A 21,399-nucleotide genomic window follows, 5' to 3' on the forward strand; every position below is an offset into this window, starting at 1 on the left:
TTGTGGACGTGCCCACTGCTCATTGTTCCCCCATATATGCCAACCTGGAAAACTGAGCAACAACTTCCAAAAAACCGAAACTCAAAAACAGTCTCGAGTATAAGCCCATAATTTATAGTTACACTGAAAGTGCAGTGGGGCAACGATTTATATTCCATCATTTGTATAGAGGAACACTGGCAAAGATAGTATTACCATCAAACGACTCATATTACATTGATGATATCCAATGAAACAGCCATTGTGGCACCCAGAACATGGTGCAATTGTACTCCAGGGCCACACAGACACATACAAAAGGTCAAAACATGGATAAGCAGCCAGACATACTGTCAAGTGCATCCTGGACTTGCGAATGGCAGATCCTAGCAAGCACTGGAGCAGATCTACAAGGCCACTGTGTTAAGAGATGTAAGGTTCAATATGTATTGTGATGTTTATTTGATTTGTCAATAGTGGGATTTTGGAGGCCAAATGGTGTTGTGGAGAAAGTTTGCCAGATCGTCCCTTTGGAAATTGAAAGGGTTGGGTAGAGTCCTTGATAGATAAATTCTACACAATTTGAGTTACTGGCTTGAATGGTTGACTGGCTTTTTTGCAATCTGTGTATTCTTATGTTTAAGACTGTCAGAATTTCCAACTGCAGCTGTTCATTTAGTGGCATGCTTTTCAAAGAAGCTGACAGCAGATATTAAAATTTGACAATGGCCACAAATTTCAAAACTGCAGCAGCCAATCACAGGTCACACTACCATAGGCCATCAATAGATTGACAGGCAATTAATTATCTCACAGTTTTGATACCAAGGTGGTGCTGGGCCAAAGACCCCATAATTCCGAAGACATAACTAGAAAAACAGATTGCTGACCAGTCATCTTGTCGGGCTGTGGTTGTGTATCAAGGGCTGCTGACAAAGTAATTCTTTGAGCACTTTAAGTTTGGCACTTGATGTTGATCTTGTTGGGTTTGTGACATGACCAAATCAATCTTTGAAGTCCTAAATCTCAACTGGCTGAAAAAACTGCTTGTGGAGCTGATTTTCAGACAACCAGAGCCCAATTTTGCATAACCTAGGTCACACCTCCAGAATGGAGAGTAGTATGTCACAGGCTCAGAATTAGATATTACAGTATTTAAAATAAATAGGATTAATTTTTAATCCTAATTTGTAAATACAGCATTCTAAAAGACTGTATTTACAATTTTGCTGGAAATAGTGATCGGAGGAAATGTTCCTGTTATATCTATGATGCTGTTAACACAAATAATGATCAGAGGGAATTTCCCCCAGAACCCTTTGCAATGAGACTGTTCCCTGTGTAGTCAGCCAAAGTGAAGTTTTGTGCTTGTGTACTAAAATGAACATGCAAACTTCTGCCCTGTATGATCTGAATGCAAGGACAGTCTGCTTTATACAAACATTAAAAGCATGAAGATAGTTCAGTGAACTTCTCAGGATCTTTTTCAATTTAGTTTAAAGTTTAAAAAGATGGCTTTGTACCTGTTGCAGTTATACGTCCAAGTGTGAAGCCTGAGCAATGTGAGACTACCTTTTTTGAGTGGTTTCATACTGCTTGACAAAATTTAGATAATACTACAATTGGTAACCTAAACTAGAGTAGTATTGTGCTTTGTGCTTCAATGCAACAAAATAAATACTGCAATACAACTGGTGTACTGGATAATGGATGCCATGGACGTCCATTCCCTCTACACCTCCATCCCCCACCAGGACAGCCTGCGGGCCCTCCGCTTCTTCCTTGAATGGAGGCACAACCAGTCCCCATTCACCACCACCCTCCTCCGCCTGGCTGAACTTGTTCTTATGTTGAACAACTTCTCCTTTGACTCCACTCACTTCCTCCAAATAAAAGGTGTCGCTATGGTAACCCATATAGGTCCCAGCTATGCCTGTCTTTTTGGATACGTGGAACATTCCTTGTTCCAGACCTACTCAGTTCTCCTCCCTCACCTCTTTTTCCGGTACATTGATGACTGTATTGGTGCTGCTTCCTGCTCTGGCCCTGAACTGGAAAATTTCATCAACTTTGCTTCCAATTTCCACCCTTCCCTCGCCTTCACATGGTCCATCTCCGACTCTTCCCTTCGCTTCCTCAACTTCTCTATCTCCAATTCTGGGGATAGGCTGTCAACCAATAGCTATTATAAGCCGACCGATTCAAACAGCTACCTTGATTACACTTCCTCCCACCCCGCTTCCTGTAAGGACTCTATTCCCTTCTCCCAGTTTTTCCATTTCCGTCGCATCTGTTCTGACGATGCCACCTTCCATACCAGTGCTTCCAATATGTCTTCCTTTTTCCTCAGCCGAGGATTCCCCTCCACTGTAGTTGACCATGTCTGTCCTATTTCCCGCACTTCTGCCCTCACCCCTTCCCTTCCCTCCCAGAAACATGATAGGGTCCCCCTTGTCCTCACCGTCCACCCCACCAGCCTCCACATTCAACACATCATCCTCTGCCGTTTCCGCCACCTCCAGCGTGATCTCACCATCAAACACATCTTCCCCTCCCCTCCCCTTTCAGCATTCCGAAGGGACCGCTCTCCCTGCAACACCCTGGTCCACTCTTCCATCACCCCCAACACGCGCTCTCCTCCCCACAGCACCTTCCCATGCGAGCACAGGGGATGCAACACCTGCCCCTTCACCTCCTCCCTTCCCACCGTCCAAGGCCCCAAACACTCCTTCCAGGTGAAACAGTGATTTACTTGTACTTCTTTCAATTTAGTATACTGTATTCGCTGCACATATTGCGGTCTCCTCCACATCAGGGAGACCAAACACAGATTGGGTGATCGCTTTGCTGAACACCTCCGCTCTGTCCGCAAGTGTGACCCCAACCTGCTGGTCGCTTGTCATTTTATTTCCCCGTTCCACTCCCACTCTGATCTCTCTGTCCTTGGCCTCTTGCACTGTTCCAATGAAGCTCAACGGAAGCTCGAGGAACAGCACCTCATCTTTCATTTAGACACTTTACAACCTTCCAGACTCAACATTGATTTCAATAACTTCAGATCATAACAGCTGCTCCCATTTTTTCGGACAGCTGGTGCGGTAATGGTTCTGCTGTTGCCATTTACAGCCAATCTTTTGTCTCTTAACTTGTCCCATTATCACCCTCCTTACCTTGCACCATCACCCCTTTTGTCATTTAATCACTCTTGCCGTTTACCCTATCACAAACCTTCCCTTTTGTTCTTTCCTCCCCTCCCCTCCAAACCCCCTTCCCCTTTCCCTGGCTCTGTACTTGCTTAAAAACTTTAACTCTTTAATATCATCCAGTTCTGACAAAAGGTCTTTAACCTGAAACGTTAACTCTGTTTCTTTCTCCACAGACGCTGCCTCATTGCTGAGCTTTTCCAGCATTTTCTGTCTTTATGTACTAGATTATGGTAGATCGTGTGTTGTCCCCTTCTACTTAACTTCAAACTTTTACGTAAAACAATATATAAATTAATCTTTCTTTGTGATGCTCTCCTATTTTATGTAGAGGTCTCTTGATGAGGCACTTGTTTATGGCTAAAATATCAAATTCTGATAGAACCTGTTTTCTTTGCATATTTATTGTGTGAAAAATCGGGTGCTCTTAACCTTAATCGGTTTATTCTAACTTTAATGATAAGCTATCATTTCTGCTATTGCATAACTCTAATAGTAAAACTTTCTGCTAACAAGTAACCTTGGGCCCGATGATAAGACTCCAGTCTTGCAAATCCTCTTATACTGAATAAAGTATTATTCTGCTATTTGAACTAACTATTGCAATTTAGTTTAGCAGAAAAGTTCATTGAAGATATTTTGTTGCCTATCAATTGCTTTGAAGATCAAACTTTATCCGTACTTAGAATTACATCACACGATCGATTTTAAATGCAAAAAGTGTTATTTTGCGTTTCATCCTGTCATTTATATTTACAGTAATAATTCAAAAATCCAGTATTCTGTAATACGGGGTAATACAATAGTACATTAGTATCAATAGTCACTTTTGCATAAAGGAAGCTGGCTCGATTGTGTCGGTTAGTTTTTACTTAGTTTCTTTGTTTGCTATTCATTACAAAACTATTTTGCTATTAAACATGCGAAAGTTACAAAGAGACTTACATCTTAACTTGCCGAACACGGTTAAATATTTAACATTAACATGCATCGAATTAGAAAGGCACAGACACGAAAGAAGTAAGTTGAAAGCAATTTATGTCGATCTGTATTAAACTTCATTGCTTAATGCTGCGTTATGTTAATACAGTTTTAAAAAAAGCAAGCACTTGAGAGATCCCTTTATATATGAAGAAATGTTTATTCTCTTTGTGCATTTTCAAAAGTTCTATTCGGAAATGCATTATTTATTGTAATTTACTTTAATAAATGGCAGTAATTTTTTGAGCCGCGCTACTAAAGAATGCTTACAAGGTTACACGATTCTATAAATGCCTGAAAGTGAGTATAAAGCTCATACGACTTTAATATATATATATATATAAAAGTCGAATGAACTTTGTATATATATATATATAATCCTGATTATCACAATTACTTTCAAATCAAGTGATTAAATATTTTTGGGAAAGTAACTAGAATTTTGCAATGAAACGAAAATATTTGATAGATATTACGTTTGTGGTAAAACTGTAATCATATTCGTTAGCTAATTTACTATGCAAATCTTAAGATTTATTCTCCCCTGATTGCAATGATTGCTCATTCGCCGTGCATTGTACCAGGAGCATCCTGGTACAATGCATAGGGAATGAGCAAGTGTTTGGAAATATAAAATGGGTGTTCCGATAAATAGAGTGCCCATTAGCCAGCATGAACTGTAGCTCTAAATATTTCTATAAAGGAACAGCGTATGATTGAGTTTTGATCCTTCTTACCTTCCGTTCGAATTCGCTTGCAGGCTGAAAAGTAGAATATACCAAACACAAAGGGGAATTAACGAACTGAAATAAACATCATGACAATTGCTGAGGTTTGTTTCATATATCGCTTCCCCCTATATATAGAAAGAGCAAGTTTTACCAAGTAACGCGATTAAACTATTTTGGCCAAGTAGGAAAAAAAAGAGGAAATGCTTTGCAGGAATTGAAGGTGTACCCCATGGCGTGGGATGGGGTGTTCCCGCAGAGGGAATGCGGCAGATCGTCTTGTCAGAAACAGAATAAACGGGGATCTTGGTGGAAGCGGTGTTGGTTGGGATCGTGAGGCACGGAATCGAATCGTTGCAAAATCATTTACTGTCTGAACACACTGAGCGATAGTGCAGTTTTCTATTGCCATTATCCCTTAGCGAGGTTTAGGTGTCAGAGATCCTGCTGCATCTTGTAGAGGATCGAACGCCAGAGACGCTGCCTTTTTTGCGCAAGTCCCTGTTGTAGAGGATGGTGAATTGATTGTTTGGTTCTCTTCAAGTTTGTAGAATAAATGATAGAAGATACAATGACTCTGTTGTCTCTTTTAGGCCGCATCATGCGTTATTTTCTTCTGAGGCCGGAAACTTTGTTTCTATTGTGTATCAGCTTGGCTCTTTGGAGTTATTTCTTTCACACAGATGAAGTGAAGACCATAGTGAAATCGAGCCAGAATGCGGTAAAAATGATGAAAGGGAAAGTGGTGGAAATCATTCAGAATGATCGGTTCGGGGGACTGGACGTCCTGGAAGCCGAGTTCTCCAAAACCTGGGAGTACAAGAGCAACAATGTGGCTGTTTATTCCATCCAAGGCAGGCGGGATCACATGGAAGATCGATTCGAAGTCCTTACTGATCTGGTCAACAAAAGTCATCCTTCCATTTTCGGGATTTTTGATGGACACGGAGGAGAGGTGAGTCGAGTAAAATTCACAGCAATTTGAGATTCGCTCGGTTTGTGATATGCTCCCTTCCACCTATATAATCATAAAAAATTCTAGGAGCATTGCGAGCTTTAAAAGGTACCGTACAACTGAAGTGTTAGACGCGGATGAAACAAGTGACGTCTTAAAGCTGCATCAGCTGGACCCTGGATTTGAAGTTTAAGCATTTGAGGAATTTTTACATCCCTTTTCAAATAACATTGTTAGGACCTTACAACTAAGATCGACAATTAGTTATTCTTAAAGATATAGGGGGAAACAATGCAAGTGGGATGCGTTTAAAATGTTTGAAATAAGAATCGACACCGATGTCAGTTTCAGAAGGACACGAGTTGAACCATAATTTAAATATTTGACATTGTCATTTCATTATTGCTATAATGGCATTATTTATTCTTTACCTTCGATTAATATATATGGGGTATTGTGTCCATTTTTATGGCGATACGTTTGGATACACTACCGACCTTTTAAGAAGGGACTTAACAAGTCCTTGACTGATAGCCTTTGGACATATAAGGCTGTATAGGTTAGTTAGTGATGCATCTTAGGTAACCCAAATTGTGTTAGTAAATGTGAGGTGTTACATTGCGGTTAAAAAAAAAGTAAACATGATTCTTTGAATGGGGGAAGGTTGGGTGAGGTGGAAGAGCAGAGGGATTTGGGCATTCAGTTTCACAAGACATTAAAAGTACCTCAAGTGGATACGCCCATAAAAAAGCTAATGGAATACTGGATCTTATAGCAAGAGGTATAGAATATAAAGATCCAGATATAATGGTGAATCCATATAAAATCTTAGTAAGATCACAGTTGGAGTACCATGTGCAGTTTTGAGTTGCACACTATAGGAAGGATGTTAGGCAATAGAGAAGGTACAGCACAGATTTACTAGGATGCTGCCTGGCATGAGGAAATACAAATATGAAGTAAGACTTGAAAAATTGGTACTGTTTTTGTTAGAACAGGGGAGATTACAGGGTGAATTAATAGAGGTGTTTAAAATTCTAGAGGGATTGGACAGGGTAGAAAGACACAGACAGTTTCCAGTGGTTATGGGGTGATAAATATAAGATTAGAGATTTAGGACAGGAGAAACTTTTTTTACACAGAGGATTGTAAATGCTAGTGATTGAGATCTTGTCAACATTTAAGAATACGTATTAGAAGGGAAGAGGGTAAAGGGATATAGGAACAGGATAGGTATGTGGGATTAGGACTACTAGAATTAGATAGGAATTTCTCAGTTTTTCCTGAAGTTGACCACACTTTTTTCCTTTTTTGACCTGCCCCAGGAGTTAGCAATTCTAGTGACTGGGAAGGGCAATGCATCAGACTGAACAGTCTGTTGGATAGAGTGACTAGTGATGGGGCTTAACATCTTTTCCTGCCTTTTTCGTATGCATGATAGTAAATTGAACTTATATCATACTGATCTGCATTATTGCATATTAAATTAACGAACACATTTTGGGTTGCTATTTTAAAACAAGTACAAATTCTTCTTGCACACGCTGTGAGGTACTTCTCTAGCATTAAATTCCAGAAGTTCACGCTTTTTATAAAGGAGTGTTCCCTAATTTTCTTCAGGTCTACTTAATATGCTTCGACCTGAGCAGAAGAAACTGTATGGATGGTGGTATCTCATTGTATTTAAGGTCTCCAAATGCACAATCTACATTTGCTGCACCAAAATCCAAATGTAATTGTAAGGACAAAGACAAACCCAGTGTGCACAGCAATAATGTGGTCTTCTATTTAAAATAATGTTAGATGTTTGCCCTGGATCGAAACGTTAGAAGATCACACTTTGTCCTTGTGAGCCTTTATGTCGCTATTTAGTTACATAAGTTCAAACACCCTGTCCAGTGATAACATGCTCACACCAGGTCGTAGCAACCAGAGATAATGCTACTGGCAAATGAATCATTGTGTTACCATGGTTTTGAAGGTAGTAGCCACAGTCTGCAACCTAGATCACACATATATAGACAAAATAAACAAAAAAGCCCTCTCTAAGAGAGCTATGGCAACCTTTTATCTGTTAATTATGCTGAAGTAAGGACTTGCATTTACCGGGATTGTCATTTTATCATTTAGTAATTTCCAGCACCATTGTGTTATGCAATCGATTATTATAGACTTTTGCTCCAACCATTTTAATGGAGTTTATTGTTTGCTCATTTGAGATTCTCTCTTGCATTTAGATTATTTCTCACCTTTCTAGTGATTATGAAACATATCCCATTATGTTATACTTGTCATATTCAGTTTGCTGGGCTCTCGTGAACCTTGAAATGAACGCATGTGTTGCAGGACTAAAATGGGAAAACGTGGCACTCTTGATCTCGACCTTCAGAAGTGTTTCCGATGTGAATGTTTAACTGTAGCTGCTGAGAAGGTATACATGTATAACCTTTATGAAGACTGGTGTGCCTTTTCGTTTGTCATCATGAGAGTTTGTGAAGAGGGCAGTAGCAGTAGAGCTGGTAGTCACATTGGTCGCGGATTGGGGAAGAAGTGTTCAGACAAAGCTGGGGGAGGTCTTTAGAGGAGTGAGCTGGTTTAGACAGGTGGAGCGGTTCTGCTGTGACTTCAGTGGGTGAGCTCATCTGCGACCTTGCATTTCACGGTTCTATGAGCAGCTGCTCTCTATGGCAGACTAAGACGTGTTTGGATTACTAAATAACATCTACATTATCAATCACCTATGCCTTGCGTCCTCCTTCCGCAATGAACATTAATTTAACATTTTTTTCCACTGGCAATAAAATGCCCCATAGGGCGCAAGTGCACTCTCTGATAACTCCTTTCCCATGAAACGAATTTCGATGCTAACTGCGTATTTCATTTCATTTGCTCCGTTAAAATTAAATAGCAATTGGTGCATTTACAACCCACATTGATCGCCTGTGATGTGACAACCAGAAAGTATTTAATGAAAGATGAAGGTGATGCCTCGAGTACAACGATATCCAGCCCTCGTTTGTCGCCCCCATGCGAAATCTACAGACGGAAGTAGATGATGATAGGATTTCATTATAATTATTATTAGTGTCATTGGGTGCTTCATTTTTGCATTTGCTGTTCTGTGGCCAGAAGGCATGTTTTTGAGAAGAGCATTTACGACCTCTTCACAGATGAAAACCTTAGACAGCATAGAGTAAGTTAGTCAAACAAGAAAAATATAGTTCCTGGCAAAGATTGCACAGTACATACATTAACTGATGCCAGACAACCCCGCACTTTGGTAAAACAGGTTGTGACAGAATTCTGCTTGGAATCAGAGCTTCATGAAAAGGTGCCAATTTCATCATTTGTATTAGAGCTAGTTTAAAATATTTGATTGTGAAATGGAGCTTAATTGTTAAAATATAAAAATCCATACAACTCACCTTCTCATAAGGTTGGGAAAATTGAGTTCTAACTTTTAAAATATCTTTTTGCCCTATGAGGCAGTTAATTATCACTTCGGTGTCAGCTTGAGTGAGGTGCCAGGACTCCCATCTGAGTGGGTTTGAGTCCCACACTAGGATTTGGGCATGTAATCTAGGCTGACACTTCAATACAGTACTGAGGGTGTGGTGTGTTTCCTGAGGTGCTGTTCTTAAGATGAGATGTTAAATTGAGGTCCTGTCTTCTGTTGCATTGCTTCAAGTGGACATTAAAGATCTCACTGCATTATTCACAGAAGAACAGAGAGTTCCTCAAATATTCTGGTCAACATTCAACTGTTTGTGGGACATTGCTGATGATGAATAACTGCCATGTTTGCCTGCGTAACAATGGTCATAGCACTCCAAAAGTAATTTGAGGCAATTTAATGATATTAAACGGTGCTATATAAAAACATTTTTCATTCTAACATGAATACTCTAACCATGACAAAAGTTATTTCTGAATGAAGATTTTACATTTAAAATTTTTTGTCTAGATGAGGATAAAAGTGAAATAAAAAGGAAAAATTACCTCTAGAAATCCCGTAAGGAAAAAAGGGATGGGGTTCACTATATGAGTGTAAGAAAATGTAGAAACACGTGAAAAGCATAATCAGAGGAGCCAAGAGGAACCTTGAAAAAAACTAGCTGCAGAGGCTAAACACAACAGTGAAAAAATCTTTCAGTCCATGACAGTACGAGGGCAGCCACAGTCTACAATAGTACAAAGACTTGAAACTGAAGATGAGCAAAAATAGTGAATATTGTGAATGATTACTTCATTCAAATATTCATAAGGGAAGACATAAGCAACATGTCCTCCCCAAACAGAGACAACCTAAGCAAATTCAATAATTTGGATACAAATTAGATGGAAAACTTAGACATGCTAGAGGGTTCAGAACAATTAAGTCCCCAGAAATAGATGGTATTTATTCCAGAGTTCTGAGAGAACTATTCTTTTACAATTGGTGAAGTTAGGAAGCCTTCCCAGTATGTTTACAATATTGCTAACATAGGGCATGATTTTTACTTGGAGCTGGGAAGAGAGCGAATGGGTAGATTTTTGCATAGGAAACCCTGAAATCAAGTGAGCCCGTAGGAATCTGCGATAGCAACTCAATTGAAGGCAATTAATTTTGCTTCCGGGTTTCACGTCTCCAAGCTGTGCAGTGGGCGTGCTGCGCACCGGCATGGCACGATCTGAAGTCCACTATTTAAAGGGCCAATGCAAAAATGGATTTTGGAGGAGAGAGGAGGAGGTGAAGCCATGGATTCAAAGAGAGCAAAGGCAGCATCCAGGTTCTCGGATGCTTCACTTGAAGTACTGCTGGGTGCAGTGAGAACCAGGAGGGAGGTAACTTATTCAAATGATAGGAAGAAGAAACCTGGTTCTGCCACTAAGAAGGCATGGCTGGAGGTGACAGAAGAGGTGAGCAGCAGGAACATGGTGCCCAGGTCTTGGCTGCAATGCAGGAAGCACTTTAATGACCTAACCAGGTCAGGAAAAGTGAGTACAGTTGCTGATTCACTCACATCCTGTGATGTACAATGCATCCCCTCTCATTCATTCAGTTTTTGCAAGCCTACTCCATGACATCACTCCTCTCACCCATCCTTCACTTTCTTTGCACTTCCTCACCTCCCAATTTATGCACCCACCATTGCCATTCACCCCAATCCTGATGCAATGTGATGCATCCGTCTGATTGTAAGCCTCTGATACATCTGTATGATAGTCAGCCTCACCCAATGCACTGCATCAATCGAGTGACTGTGTCACCTTCAGTCACTCACAGGTCTGTACTTTCACCCCTTCTAGGAGAAGAGAGCGCAAAACGCAAGGGAGAGAGCAAGGACTGGAGGTGGACCTCCACAAATAGTCTAGCTCACAGATGCAGAGGAGGAGGCCATGGAGATAAGTGGGAAATCTGCATCCCTATCCATCAGAGATGGAGAGACTGGGATCTCGCAGATGCCCGGTGACATGATGACTTTATTTCATCAATGACTGAACTATGAGAAACCTGAGTATGGTGATTGGCAAAATTGTTACTTTGCCATGATTAATTCATATCGCTTTCTGTTGTCTTCCAGGGCCTTCATGCATAGAAGAAGAATGTGGCGAGATGGAAGACATCGATTCCTCAGAGGACCTCATTCCTTCTGAGGGTGCACAGTCACAGGTCACACAGCCATGCACCAGCACAGATACTGGCACTTTGGTGGGTCCTGTTAGCCAGTTAGTTGGGTTGCCATCTGGTGAATCACAACTCACAAGTGAGCACGAGCAGACACTGGTGGCAGGGGCAGCTGTGGAGAGTCCGCATCGGAGGGCACACTCCTCTCCAAGCTCTGCTCAGCTGGACACAGATGCTGAACCCCGCGGGCTATCGTTGAGAATGAGAATGATTGAGGTACAGCTGCATCTTTGTGAGGTAATGGAAAACCCGCCACGCACATTCTCCACAATAGCGGAGAGGATGGAGGAGTCCAACTCCATCAGTAGTGAATTGATATCACAGGCAGTTGCGAGAATGACTACCGTGGAGAGAGTGGCCGCCTCCATGGAACTTCAAGCACGGCTCATAAATGAGTCTATGCAGGCCATGACCACAGCCGTGTATACCCTCGAAGCCAGCATGTCTGCCTTCTTAAACAGGATGACATACCTTATTCATGGCCTTACAGCATGGCACATATGTTCACCAACCTGCTGTCCAGCAGAGTGGTGGGAGTGATGTGGCACTGGCCCGGGAGAGGGATGAAGGCGAAAGGGGACATGGAAGTGGGAACTCCACTCAAAGCACTCCCACGTCTCGCCTGTTGCCCCCCCACACACCCCCGCCCCCCCCAACCCTCAACCAGTACTTGACATGCTGCCTCCTCTCCCGATGGCTGAGTTTGCCCCTGCACAGATGCAGGTAGAGCATTCTTTGGAGGGCTCTTCACGGTCTCCAAAACCCAGAGGTCATAGGCCAAAAGCATCTCCGCTGTCAGGGCAGGGATCTGAGCATCCTGCCTCTACCTCTGCTGAAGCCACAGGGGATGCACCACATAGAAGCGGTAGGAAGCGTAAATTTAAGCAATTGTAGTTCACCAATGATATGCACGAGGGTGTTTGAAGAAATGTAATGGTGTTAAGTCTCTTTTTTTATATAGGCACATGAAATTAATTGATTATGACCACTTCCACGTCTTGGCCATTATTGCATTGCGAGTGTTAAGTCGCCCTTTAATTTGCTTCATGATGAATGCCAGTACATGACTGCACCCATTGGGCGGATGTGCAGTGGGTGTGAGCGTGGTTGAAGGACTCTTTTGTGCAAAAGGGGGAGGTGGGGGTTGGTGATGGGGCTTGCGCCAAGCGGCTTGAGCGTCTCAATGTCTTTATTTTATCACTTTTTTTATTATGAGAACCTGTGAGAGATGAGGGCATCCCGGGCAGCAATTTGCGCAGAGAATCTGGCGATGGGTGCCCCATCTTCATCTTCCTCTGCATCCTCCTCTTCCTCTTCTTCAATGTTGTCGCCAACAGATCATCCTCCTCCACCTGTAAACCTCTACTGTGCTGTGTTGTGCAGGACGCAGTACACCACGATTATTTGCTGGTGAGTTCTGAAGGGCGCTTCCAAACCTACCCAGGCACGTAAAGTGCATCTTCATCATGCTATGGCTTGCTCAATGATACACCTGGTGGTCACGTGGCTCTGGTCGTATCGCTCTTCTGCCTCGTTGGTGGGGTTCCTTATAGATGTCTCGAGCCATGTTTACAGGGGATATCCCTTGTATCCAACGAGCCAGCCCTTAAGTCTGTCTCCTGTTTGGAAGAGGTCTGGAATGTTAAACTGGCGCAAAATGAACGCATCATGGCAGCTGCCAGGGAATCTGGTGCACACCTGCATAAATCTCTTCTTGTGGTCGCTCACCAGCTGTGCATTGATGGAGTGATAACCCTTTCAGTTTATGAAGACTCCTGGTTCATGTGGTGGTCCTCGGATTGTGCATCCTCATGTGTGTGCAGTTGATTGTGCTCTGCACCCGTGGGAAGCCAGCCAGAGAGGCGAAACCCACTGCTCGCTCATTCTGGCTGATATCATCACAGGGGAAGTTCTTGTAATTGGACACCCTGGCAAACAACCCATCCATCAGCTGCCTTATACACTTATGTGCAGACGATTGACACACACTGGAGATGTCACTGGTGGTGCCCTGGAGGAACCCAGAGACTAAGAAATTGAGGGTAGTGGTTACTTTTACTGTGACGGGCAATGGGTGGCCACCAGGTCCAGCGTGGAGCAGCTGTTCATCAACGAGACTGCAAATGTCTGCGACCACCTGCCGACTCAATCTGTATATCCTGTATATCCTCTCACGTGGGTAGTGCCTCCTGCGACCTCGGCCCCTCTATTGATCTCCTTTTGGTTGTTCTCCAGGTCCTTGTTGTGCACCTCTCTCTTGTGCACCAGCAGATCCCAACCCAGCATGACGTGGCTGCCGTAGATGGTAATTTTCCTCAGATGCTCTCTGGAATATATCCATTGAGCACCCCCTCAATCCTGATCTTGTCAGTTTGGGAGGCTCCAAAGTTTTTGCAAAGCTGTCTCAACATGAGAACTCTCAATCTCAACACGAACTCTCAGCCAGATGTTTGAGAGAACTGAGAGACCAGCTGCAATACCTGATCTTTTATTGAGATATTCAATCACAGATTTAAAAGGCCGATTCAACTTCGGCATGAATCTCGCCTCCATTTCACTGGCGAGACTCAGCAACATTGGTAAACTCGTGCAGGTGAAGTAAAATTCGTTTCTGTTTCAGAATCAATTGAAAAATACCTTTCTCAAGTAAATTGCCCCATTAACGAATCCCCCGCCAGCAGTAATTGGGGACGCAACTTCCGGCTGCGTGCGCGCATTCAGTTGCCCCCACGTTAAACCCGGAAGTGGGCGTGCAATTTCGACCTCCCACCCGTTAAAATTCCCCCCATAGTGTCCAGAGGAAATATTCTCCCAGTGCCCATTAGAAAATTACATCATGGGTTATGACACAGAACCGCTCATTATTGAGGACCTAAGTGCAACTTTGGGTGAATAATGATGTGCACAGTGTACTTGTATTTACAACTATTGTAGGAAATTTGTGCAATTACTTCTTTTACATTACATTAAAAAATAAAAGTGCAGTTATTGAACTGATGTTCTTTCCAGTTTGTTATGAGACAGGATATATATAATGTGGAAAATATGCCTATTTTTCCATGCTATAATTTTGATTTTCAATTAGCACAGCATAAAACATACGATTGGTTTATGTTTGTGTGCATCTACTAAAATCATAGAATGGTTGCAGCACAGAAGGAGGCCATACGGCCCATTGAGCCCATGCCAGCCCTCTGCAAAACCAATCCAGCTAGTCCCACTCCTCCGCCCTTTCCCCATAGCCCTCCAAATTTTTCCCCTTCAAGTACTTATCCAATTCCCTTTTGAAAGCCACGATTGAATCTGCCTCCACCACGCCCTCAGGCACTGCATTCCAGATTATAACCACTCGCTGCATCTAAAATTTTTTCCTCATGTCGCCTTTGGTTCTTTTGCCAATTACCTTAAATCTGTGTCCACTGGTTCTTGACTCTTTCACCAATGGGAACAGTTTCTATACTTTGTCTAGACCCCTCAATATTTTGATTGCTTTGTATTGCCATAGTATTAAAAGCCATTCAATTGGAAAATAGTTCTAGGATATTAGATAAAGGAAACTATTTTTAATCTGAAATAGAACTATTATGGCTAGTGTTTAAATATTTTTAAGCTATATCTGATTAGATTTAATGCTCACAGCTGAGGCATTGAGGATTAAGGTGATTAAGGATAAGATATATATATATATATATATCACACACCCTTGGCATTGACTTTGTGCTGCAGCCTGGATTTCCACAACAGGAAGGAGCCAGGTGGCAGCTTCTGTGAGTTCAGGCTTCTGAAATATTGTCCATTTTTTTTTACAGTTTTCTTGAATTCATATAGTGCTGCTTATGTAAAAGAACAAGGTGAAAGGCGGAATAAGAAAAGGAGGAAACAAGATCAGATGGGTTTTCAGGAGGCTTCTGAAGAGAGGGAGGGAAGTAGCAAGATGAAGTGGTTTTGGGAGAGAATTCCAAAGAGCAGGAATACAGTGACTGAATGGTTGGCTTGTGAAGGTGGATGAGAGGGGTTGGGGAGGTGCTAAGAGCTAAATTGTCAGAATTCTGAGAATCTACTGAACATACACCATCAGAACAATGAGAAGTGTCTCAAAAAGACTACACTTTGTCAGATCAAGTGCATTTTAGAATCAAACATTTTTTCAGAACATGTGGATTAATTGTGTCAAACTCACAATCCAATTTTGCCTTGACGGTATTATACCTTACATTAACTTGTTGTTGATCTCATCACAATAAATCTGTGTATTCTTATTTTGGAATTACAAAACCACTAACTCATTTCCTTATCTTAGAAATCTGAATGATGCCATATGCAGCTTGTTCAGTTGAACTTTTTTTTTTCCATTCATATATAATCATTCAATCCTTTGAAAGAAAGAACTTGCATTTATGTAGGAACTTTCATGATCTCAGGACATTCCAAAGCTTCACAGCCAATGAAATCGTGTTGTTATGTTGGGAAATATGTGAGTATGAAGCTGATGAATTCTTTCAATTAAATGTTCTAAAAGTTTTATGCATAAATGGAAAGGGCTTGAGAAGTTGTCCACCAAGAAAGAATGGGAATTGGCTTAATGGGGAAGGGGGATTTGCACTGGTAAAAGCATGTGTGCATATGGAGATAACATTATTATGGGGAGCAAGTCTCATTTGGAATGAATGCAAGCCCAATACATTACAGCAGTAACCTCAAGAATTCAAAGAATGCATGACGATACATTAGTTTTAATATTACTGTTATGGTGCATTTGCTCGCCGTCGTAATGAGAGATTGCACATGGACAACCTTTCCCGAATGTGGAGCATTGGACAGTTGATGCTGTGGGTTCAGATTTACTCCTCCATGATCAAAGTTTGAGTTTGAAGCAATACCAGCAGTGCATGGGATGTTTCCTTTATGGAGCTAATTGTTTTTTTGCAGGGGGATGAAATGGAGGAGGATGGAGCAGCAATTCAGTTAGGAAGTCAAAGTTTGCATCATTCCACTGGGTTAGTATAATGGGGCTTACAAATAATATTAGTGGCATTCCCCCCTTGTTCTTAATGAGTCACATAACGTGACCCTCAGAGCACCACCTACAGGCGCAATAACCTTTAGAATGCTCTGTATTTTAATAGCAAATGGATATATGTATGTGTGTTTATATACTTATGTATTCCACATATGTGTGCACATATATATATCTCCATTTTATATTAAAATTGGTACATGGGGTGCATGTTTCATTAAAAACTCATTATTAACTCTATATGTTACTCCTATAGGTGGTGCTGCGATTAGCCTTTTCAATATCGCAGTAAAATGCAGCCTTCAGCTGTTGGTGGTTCTTTTCCCTATCAATGTTAAAGTGTCACACTGTGTGACACACAATCGTTGATATTTTATACTGACGTTACATTATGATGTGATTACGCCACCTGGCCACTGGATTCCTACAAATTGCTCAAAGTGCTTTGTGACATTTTTTTTCATGTACAATTTTTTTTCTCAGTAACTGAAATTTCTAATTGCCAAAATAAAGGTTTAAACAAAATGTAAAATTCAAAAAAATTATATTTCAAAAAGCATGATTACATTTATCCACTGAAATGTATCTTTCAATGTCTTCATTAAAGTTTTTATTTGAAGGTCTCATCCTCTCCCAAAAGCCTGGGCTTAGGCTTGATATTTTTGCCCTGACTTATGACTCTGAGCTGAATTTGGATTGTGCAATCTGAGCATGTACAGTATACCTAGTTTGGTTCAGCACTATTCAGTCAGCTGTACTGATACAATACTTTTCTTTAGCATCTAGCACTTTCTACTTTTTTTTTCAAAAAGTTTTGTAAAAAAAGGACAAATTTCAAAAGCTTTGAGGTAAAATTGATATTGTTTCTTCTAAAAAGAGGTATGGGTGAGAGAGAGAAACGTAGAAAAAATAATTTTGTTCTGATTATATACCTGTTGCATTTTCTGATTTGTGTTCTAGAATCTTCAGAAAATGTATTACACTGAGCTAAGTACCTGGGGCCAGAGAAAGGTGGAGAGCGAGGTAGAAAGAGAGAGACTTTTTGTTCATTTTACTTCAGTTAATAAAACAGTAGTTGAATTTTGAAGTCAACTAATTATCCACCTGTCAAAAGCAAAATACTGCGGATGCTGGAAATCTGAAATAAAAACAGAAAATGCTGGAAATACTCAGCAAGTCAGGCAGCATCTGTGGTGAAAGAAACAGAGTTAACATTTCAGGTTGATAACTTCTTCCAGTTCTGACAAAAGTTCAAAGATTTAACAGTTTTTAAGCAAGTACAGACTAAGGCAAAGGAGGGGGGAGGAAGGGGAGGGGAGGAAAGAACAAAAGGGAAGGTCTGTGATAGGGTGGAAGGCAGGAGTGATTAAATGACAAAAGATTTGATGGTGCAAGGTAAGGAGAGTGGTAATGGGACAAGTAAAGAAACAAAAGATGGGTCTCGAGGAGCTGAAAATGACAAAGCAGAACCATTACCAGCACCTGCTGTCCAAAAAAATGGGAGCAGTGGTTATGATCTGAAGTTATTAAAATCAGTCTTGAGTCCGGAAGGTTTTCCGGAATTATCCACCTGTGTTTTGTTGGCAGTTAGAAAAAAGTGATTGCTAATTCCTTACGCTTGTAAGACAGAGATCCTAACTGCTAATACTTATGAGACAAAGACAGGGAGACAGAGAGAAAGACAGATAGACAGTCTCTTTCCTCATTCTAATTTGATTTCTTTTTTAAAAAAGCAAGTTTAATATTGAAAACAAACATAGCCTCCTTGAGGAAACCAATAGGAAGGGAGAGTAGGAGGGAGGGAGGGGAGGAGGGAAACTGGTTGAGAGTGAAGGGGTTTCCGGATTTTCGCCACCTGCTTTGGGGATGAGTAAGTAGAAGTAGGGTGAGTTAATAAAGGGTTAAGGGCAAGGTAACAGCGGAGTAAGTGGCAGAAGAGAATACCGGACATGAGCAGGTAGTTCAAAGGGGAGGAGGTAGGATTAGTGATGAAAATGAGGGGTGGTAGAAAGGGGATGTGATAGTGGGAAGATGAAGGGGTAGGGGATACAATGGGAGGGAGGGGGTAGGAAGAAGCATGAATGATTGGGGAGGGTATGGGAAGGAAACCGCTGAAGGCCACATTTTCTCTACAGTTCCAACCCCAAATGCAGCCTGATGGCTCCTTTCCTCATCACACCATGCCATTGTACCCACCACCTCCACCCAAAAGATACAAAGGAAAACAACAGATAAAAGCAGAAAGGGACAGAGATAAAAGCAAAATGAAGTGTTATGAAGAGATAAGAAAGACAGAAGTAGAAGAAGCTAGACAGAATGAGAAAAAGTAACCAAAAGACAGCAGAGAGATAAGAGAGCGACCCCCCTCTTACTTACCACATGCAATGCTGCAGGAGAATATATATATGTTATAAATTTTATAAATAAAATAACATATTTTGTTTTGGTTTCAACCACACTGAGTAGCTATTTGTCCATGTCATCATCTGAACAAGCCAAATTTAGATGCATTTTATTGATACTGTCTGCAATTCTAATTTAAATGTTGAGACATTGTATGACAGATTCAGAGATGTTTACTAAATATTTGCTATTGCAGGAAACACAGACCTTTAGAATTCTGCCTTGCTATTTGCTCAAAGTTTATGGCTTAAGATGGATTAGTTAGGTCATTCAGAGTCTGCTTACCTGCTTTCTTAGATTCCCATGCTCATGGAAGAAAGCAATCCCCTATTTTGCACTTTCTGGTGCCTTTTGCCCTTGTATTTAGTGTCTGAAAATCAAAGATGAGTGACACTTCCCGTAGCCACCTATCTATAATAATAATGGTGGTATCTTTCCGTATTCTAAAAACTCACTGAATGGCACTAAGAGATCCAACAGAATTAACTAGATTGTAACATCTAGGCCATACAAACATAGCAGGACATCCAAGTATGTAGCGTACTGGGCAACTGCCAGAAATAGTTTACTGTTTAACAGAGAGATACTTTCAGGACCTTAACTGGTTTTTCACCAGTGTGGTGAAGTCTTTTACTCATTGTTATCGCCTCCCAAATCTGTGCCCATTTTTCCTACAGCTCCGTGTTTGAATCTCTCCAATCATGTTTCTGCTCCTGCTACAGTACTGAAATGGCTCTAATCAAAGTCACCAATGACATCCTCTGTGACGGTGACTGTGGTGCTCTATCCCTCCTTGGCCTTCTCGACCTCTCTGCAGCCTTTGACACTGTCGACCACACCATCCTCCTCCAACACCTTTCCTCTGTTGTCCAGCTGAGTGAGACTGCTCTCACTTGGTTCCAGTCTTACCTATCAATCATTTATGCACCACAGAATAAACATCACCATCAACCTTATTTATAAGATGGGAATATGTTCTGATAACGCTTGACCATGATTAGTGGTTTATGCCATGTGAAATACTAATGAATGCAAATATAAAAGTCACAGCTGAAAATACAATGTAATGAATTGAAGCTTAAATTACAAAACTCTGTGTAGGAAGGCAGAGTTGCACTCCCCAAAATTTCATTTTTAAATGCCCTTAATTATAGTCTTTTAGTAAAAATGACAGCAGAAATGTTGATTGTGAGGAATCCCTGCTTTTATACAGAAGAATCGTCTAGAGAACAGCTATTACTTTGAGTAATAAAACTAAGAAATGTAGCACATTTCTTTCATTGTATTACTTTTTTGAAGTAACTGAAATATACTTACACATATTAAGCATTCTGAAATTTTTCTGTATCAGTTATCAATAATCAATTATCTTATTACCTTTCTGACAATTTAGATTGAAACCAAGCCTCTGGAACCTTGGCTTATGGTATGTAACTGGATACATTGGGGTAAATTTTATCTCACAAGAAAGGGTGGATTGGGGGCGGGTGGGCAGTCAAAATCCTCCGATATCGGAGCAGGACCGCATCTCTGTTCCAATGCATCGACTTCTGGGTTTGACCCAGACACAATTAGGGGTGCATGTGCTTCTGATACCCAGAAGTGCTGGAGGGACGATATTTAAAGAGCCAATTAAGGTATTTAAAGTCCTTAAAGCGGTAAACTGTGTATGTATTGACCTATGCAAGCCATTTTAACTGCTTATGAACGTGTCTCCCGTGGCCTCTAAAACACGCCATGGGAGTTCTTTGCGTTTAGACTGAGATTTCTTTGCTCACACTCAGAATTCTTACGTTCACACATATTTATCTAAATTTTGGACCCCCTCAAACTGACATCAGGATGTGGGGCATAATTGATTTATTCTACAGTACATCTGAGGAGGAGGCACATCATCACGAGTAAGCATATCACCAGACACAGCATGCAGTTCTGGGTGTTGCAGGTCCACAAGACAGAGGTGCGTCGCAAGGACCTGGAGAAGAGCAGAGAGGGGACCAACGGAAGGGCCGCATTGCAGGAGGCACTACCCATGTGGGAGGGTGTATAGGCAGAGGCTGAGCTTCCTGGACCTCTCTGAGGAGCAATGCCTACGCACACTCAGATTGATTCACCAGGTGGTCGCAGACATCTGCACGCTCCTTCATGCAGAACTGCTCCTGACTGGGCCTGGTGACCACACAGAGGAGAAGAAATTGAGGGCAGTTAAAGTCATCACTGCCCTCAATTTCTTCTCCTCTGAATAATTCCAGGGTGTCACCGGTGACACCACCAGGATCTCTCAGTCGTTTGCACATAAGTGTATACGACAGGTCACGGATGGCTCGTTTGCCAGGGCATCCGACGACGTTAACTTTCCCTGCGATGACATCAGCCAGCCTGAGAGGGCAGTGGGTTTCCAGTCCCTGGCTGGCTTCCCACAGGTGCAGGATGCAATTGATTGCACACACGTAGCAATCCGAGGA

The 21,399-nt window shown here is 41.5% G+C and overlaps 1 protein-coding gene across 1 annotated transcript in view; it reads left to right on the top strand.

Annotated features, from left to right (window-relative positions):
• The first annotated feature begins 5,152 nt into the window (after window positions 1-5,152).
• ppm1lb (protein phosphatase, Mg2+/Mn2+ dependent, 1Lb) overlaps window positions 5,153-21,399 on the top strand; it is a 169,746-nt gene continuing 153,499 nt past the window's right edge. Inside the window, exon 1 of the mRNA XM_067995372.1 lies at window positions 5,153-5,846. Coding sequence (XP_067851473.1) covers window positions 5,448-5,846 — 399 coding nt within the window. The 5' untranslated portion in view covers window positions 5,153-5,447. The remainder of the gene's footprint in view (window positions 5,847-21,399) is intronic.

The sequence above is a fragment of the Heptranchias perlo genome, chromosome 13 (genome assembly GCF_035084215.1).
Source record: "Heptranchias perlo isolate sHepPer1 chromosome 13, sHepPer1.hap1, whole genome shotgun sequence".
In the NCBI taxonomy this organism is placed as follows: Eukaryota; Metazoa; Chordata; class Chondrichthyes; order Hexanchiformes; family Hexanchidae; genus Heptranchias; species Heptranchias perlo.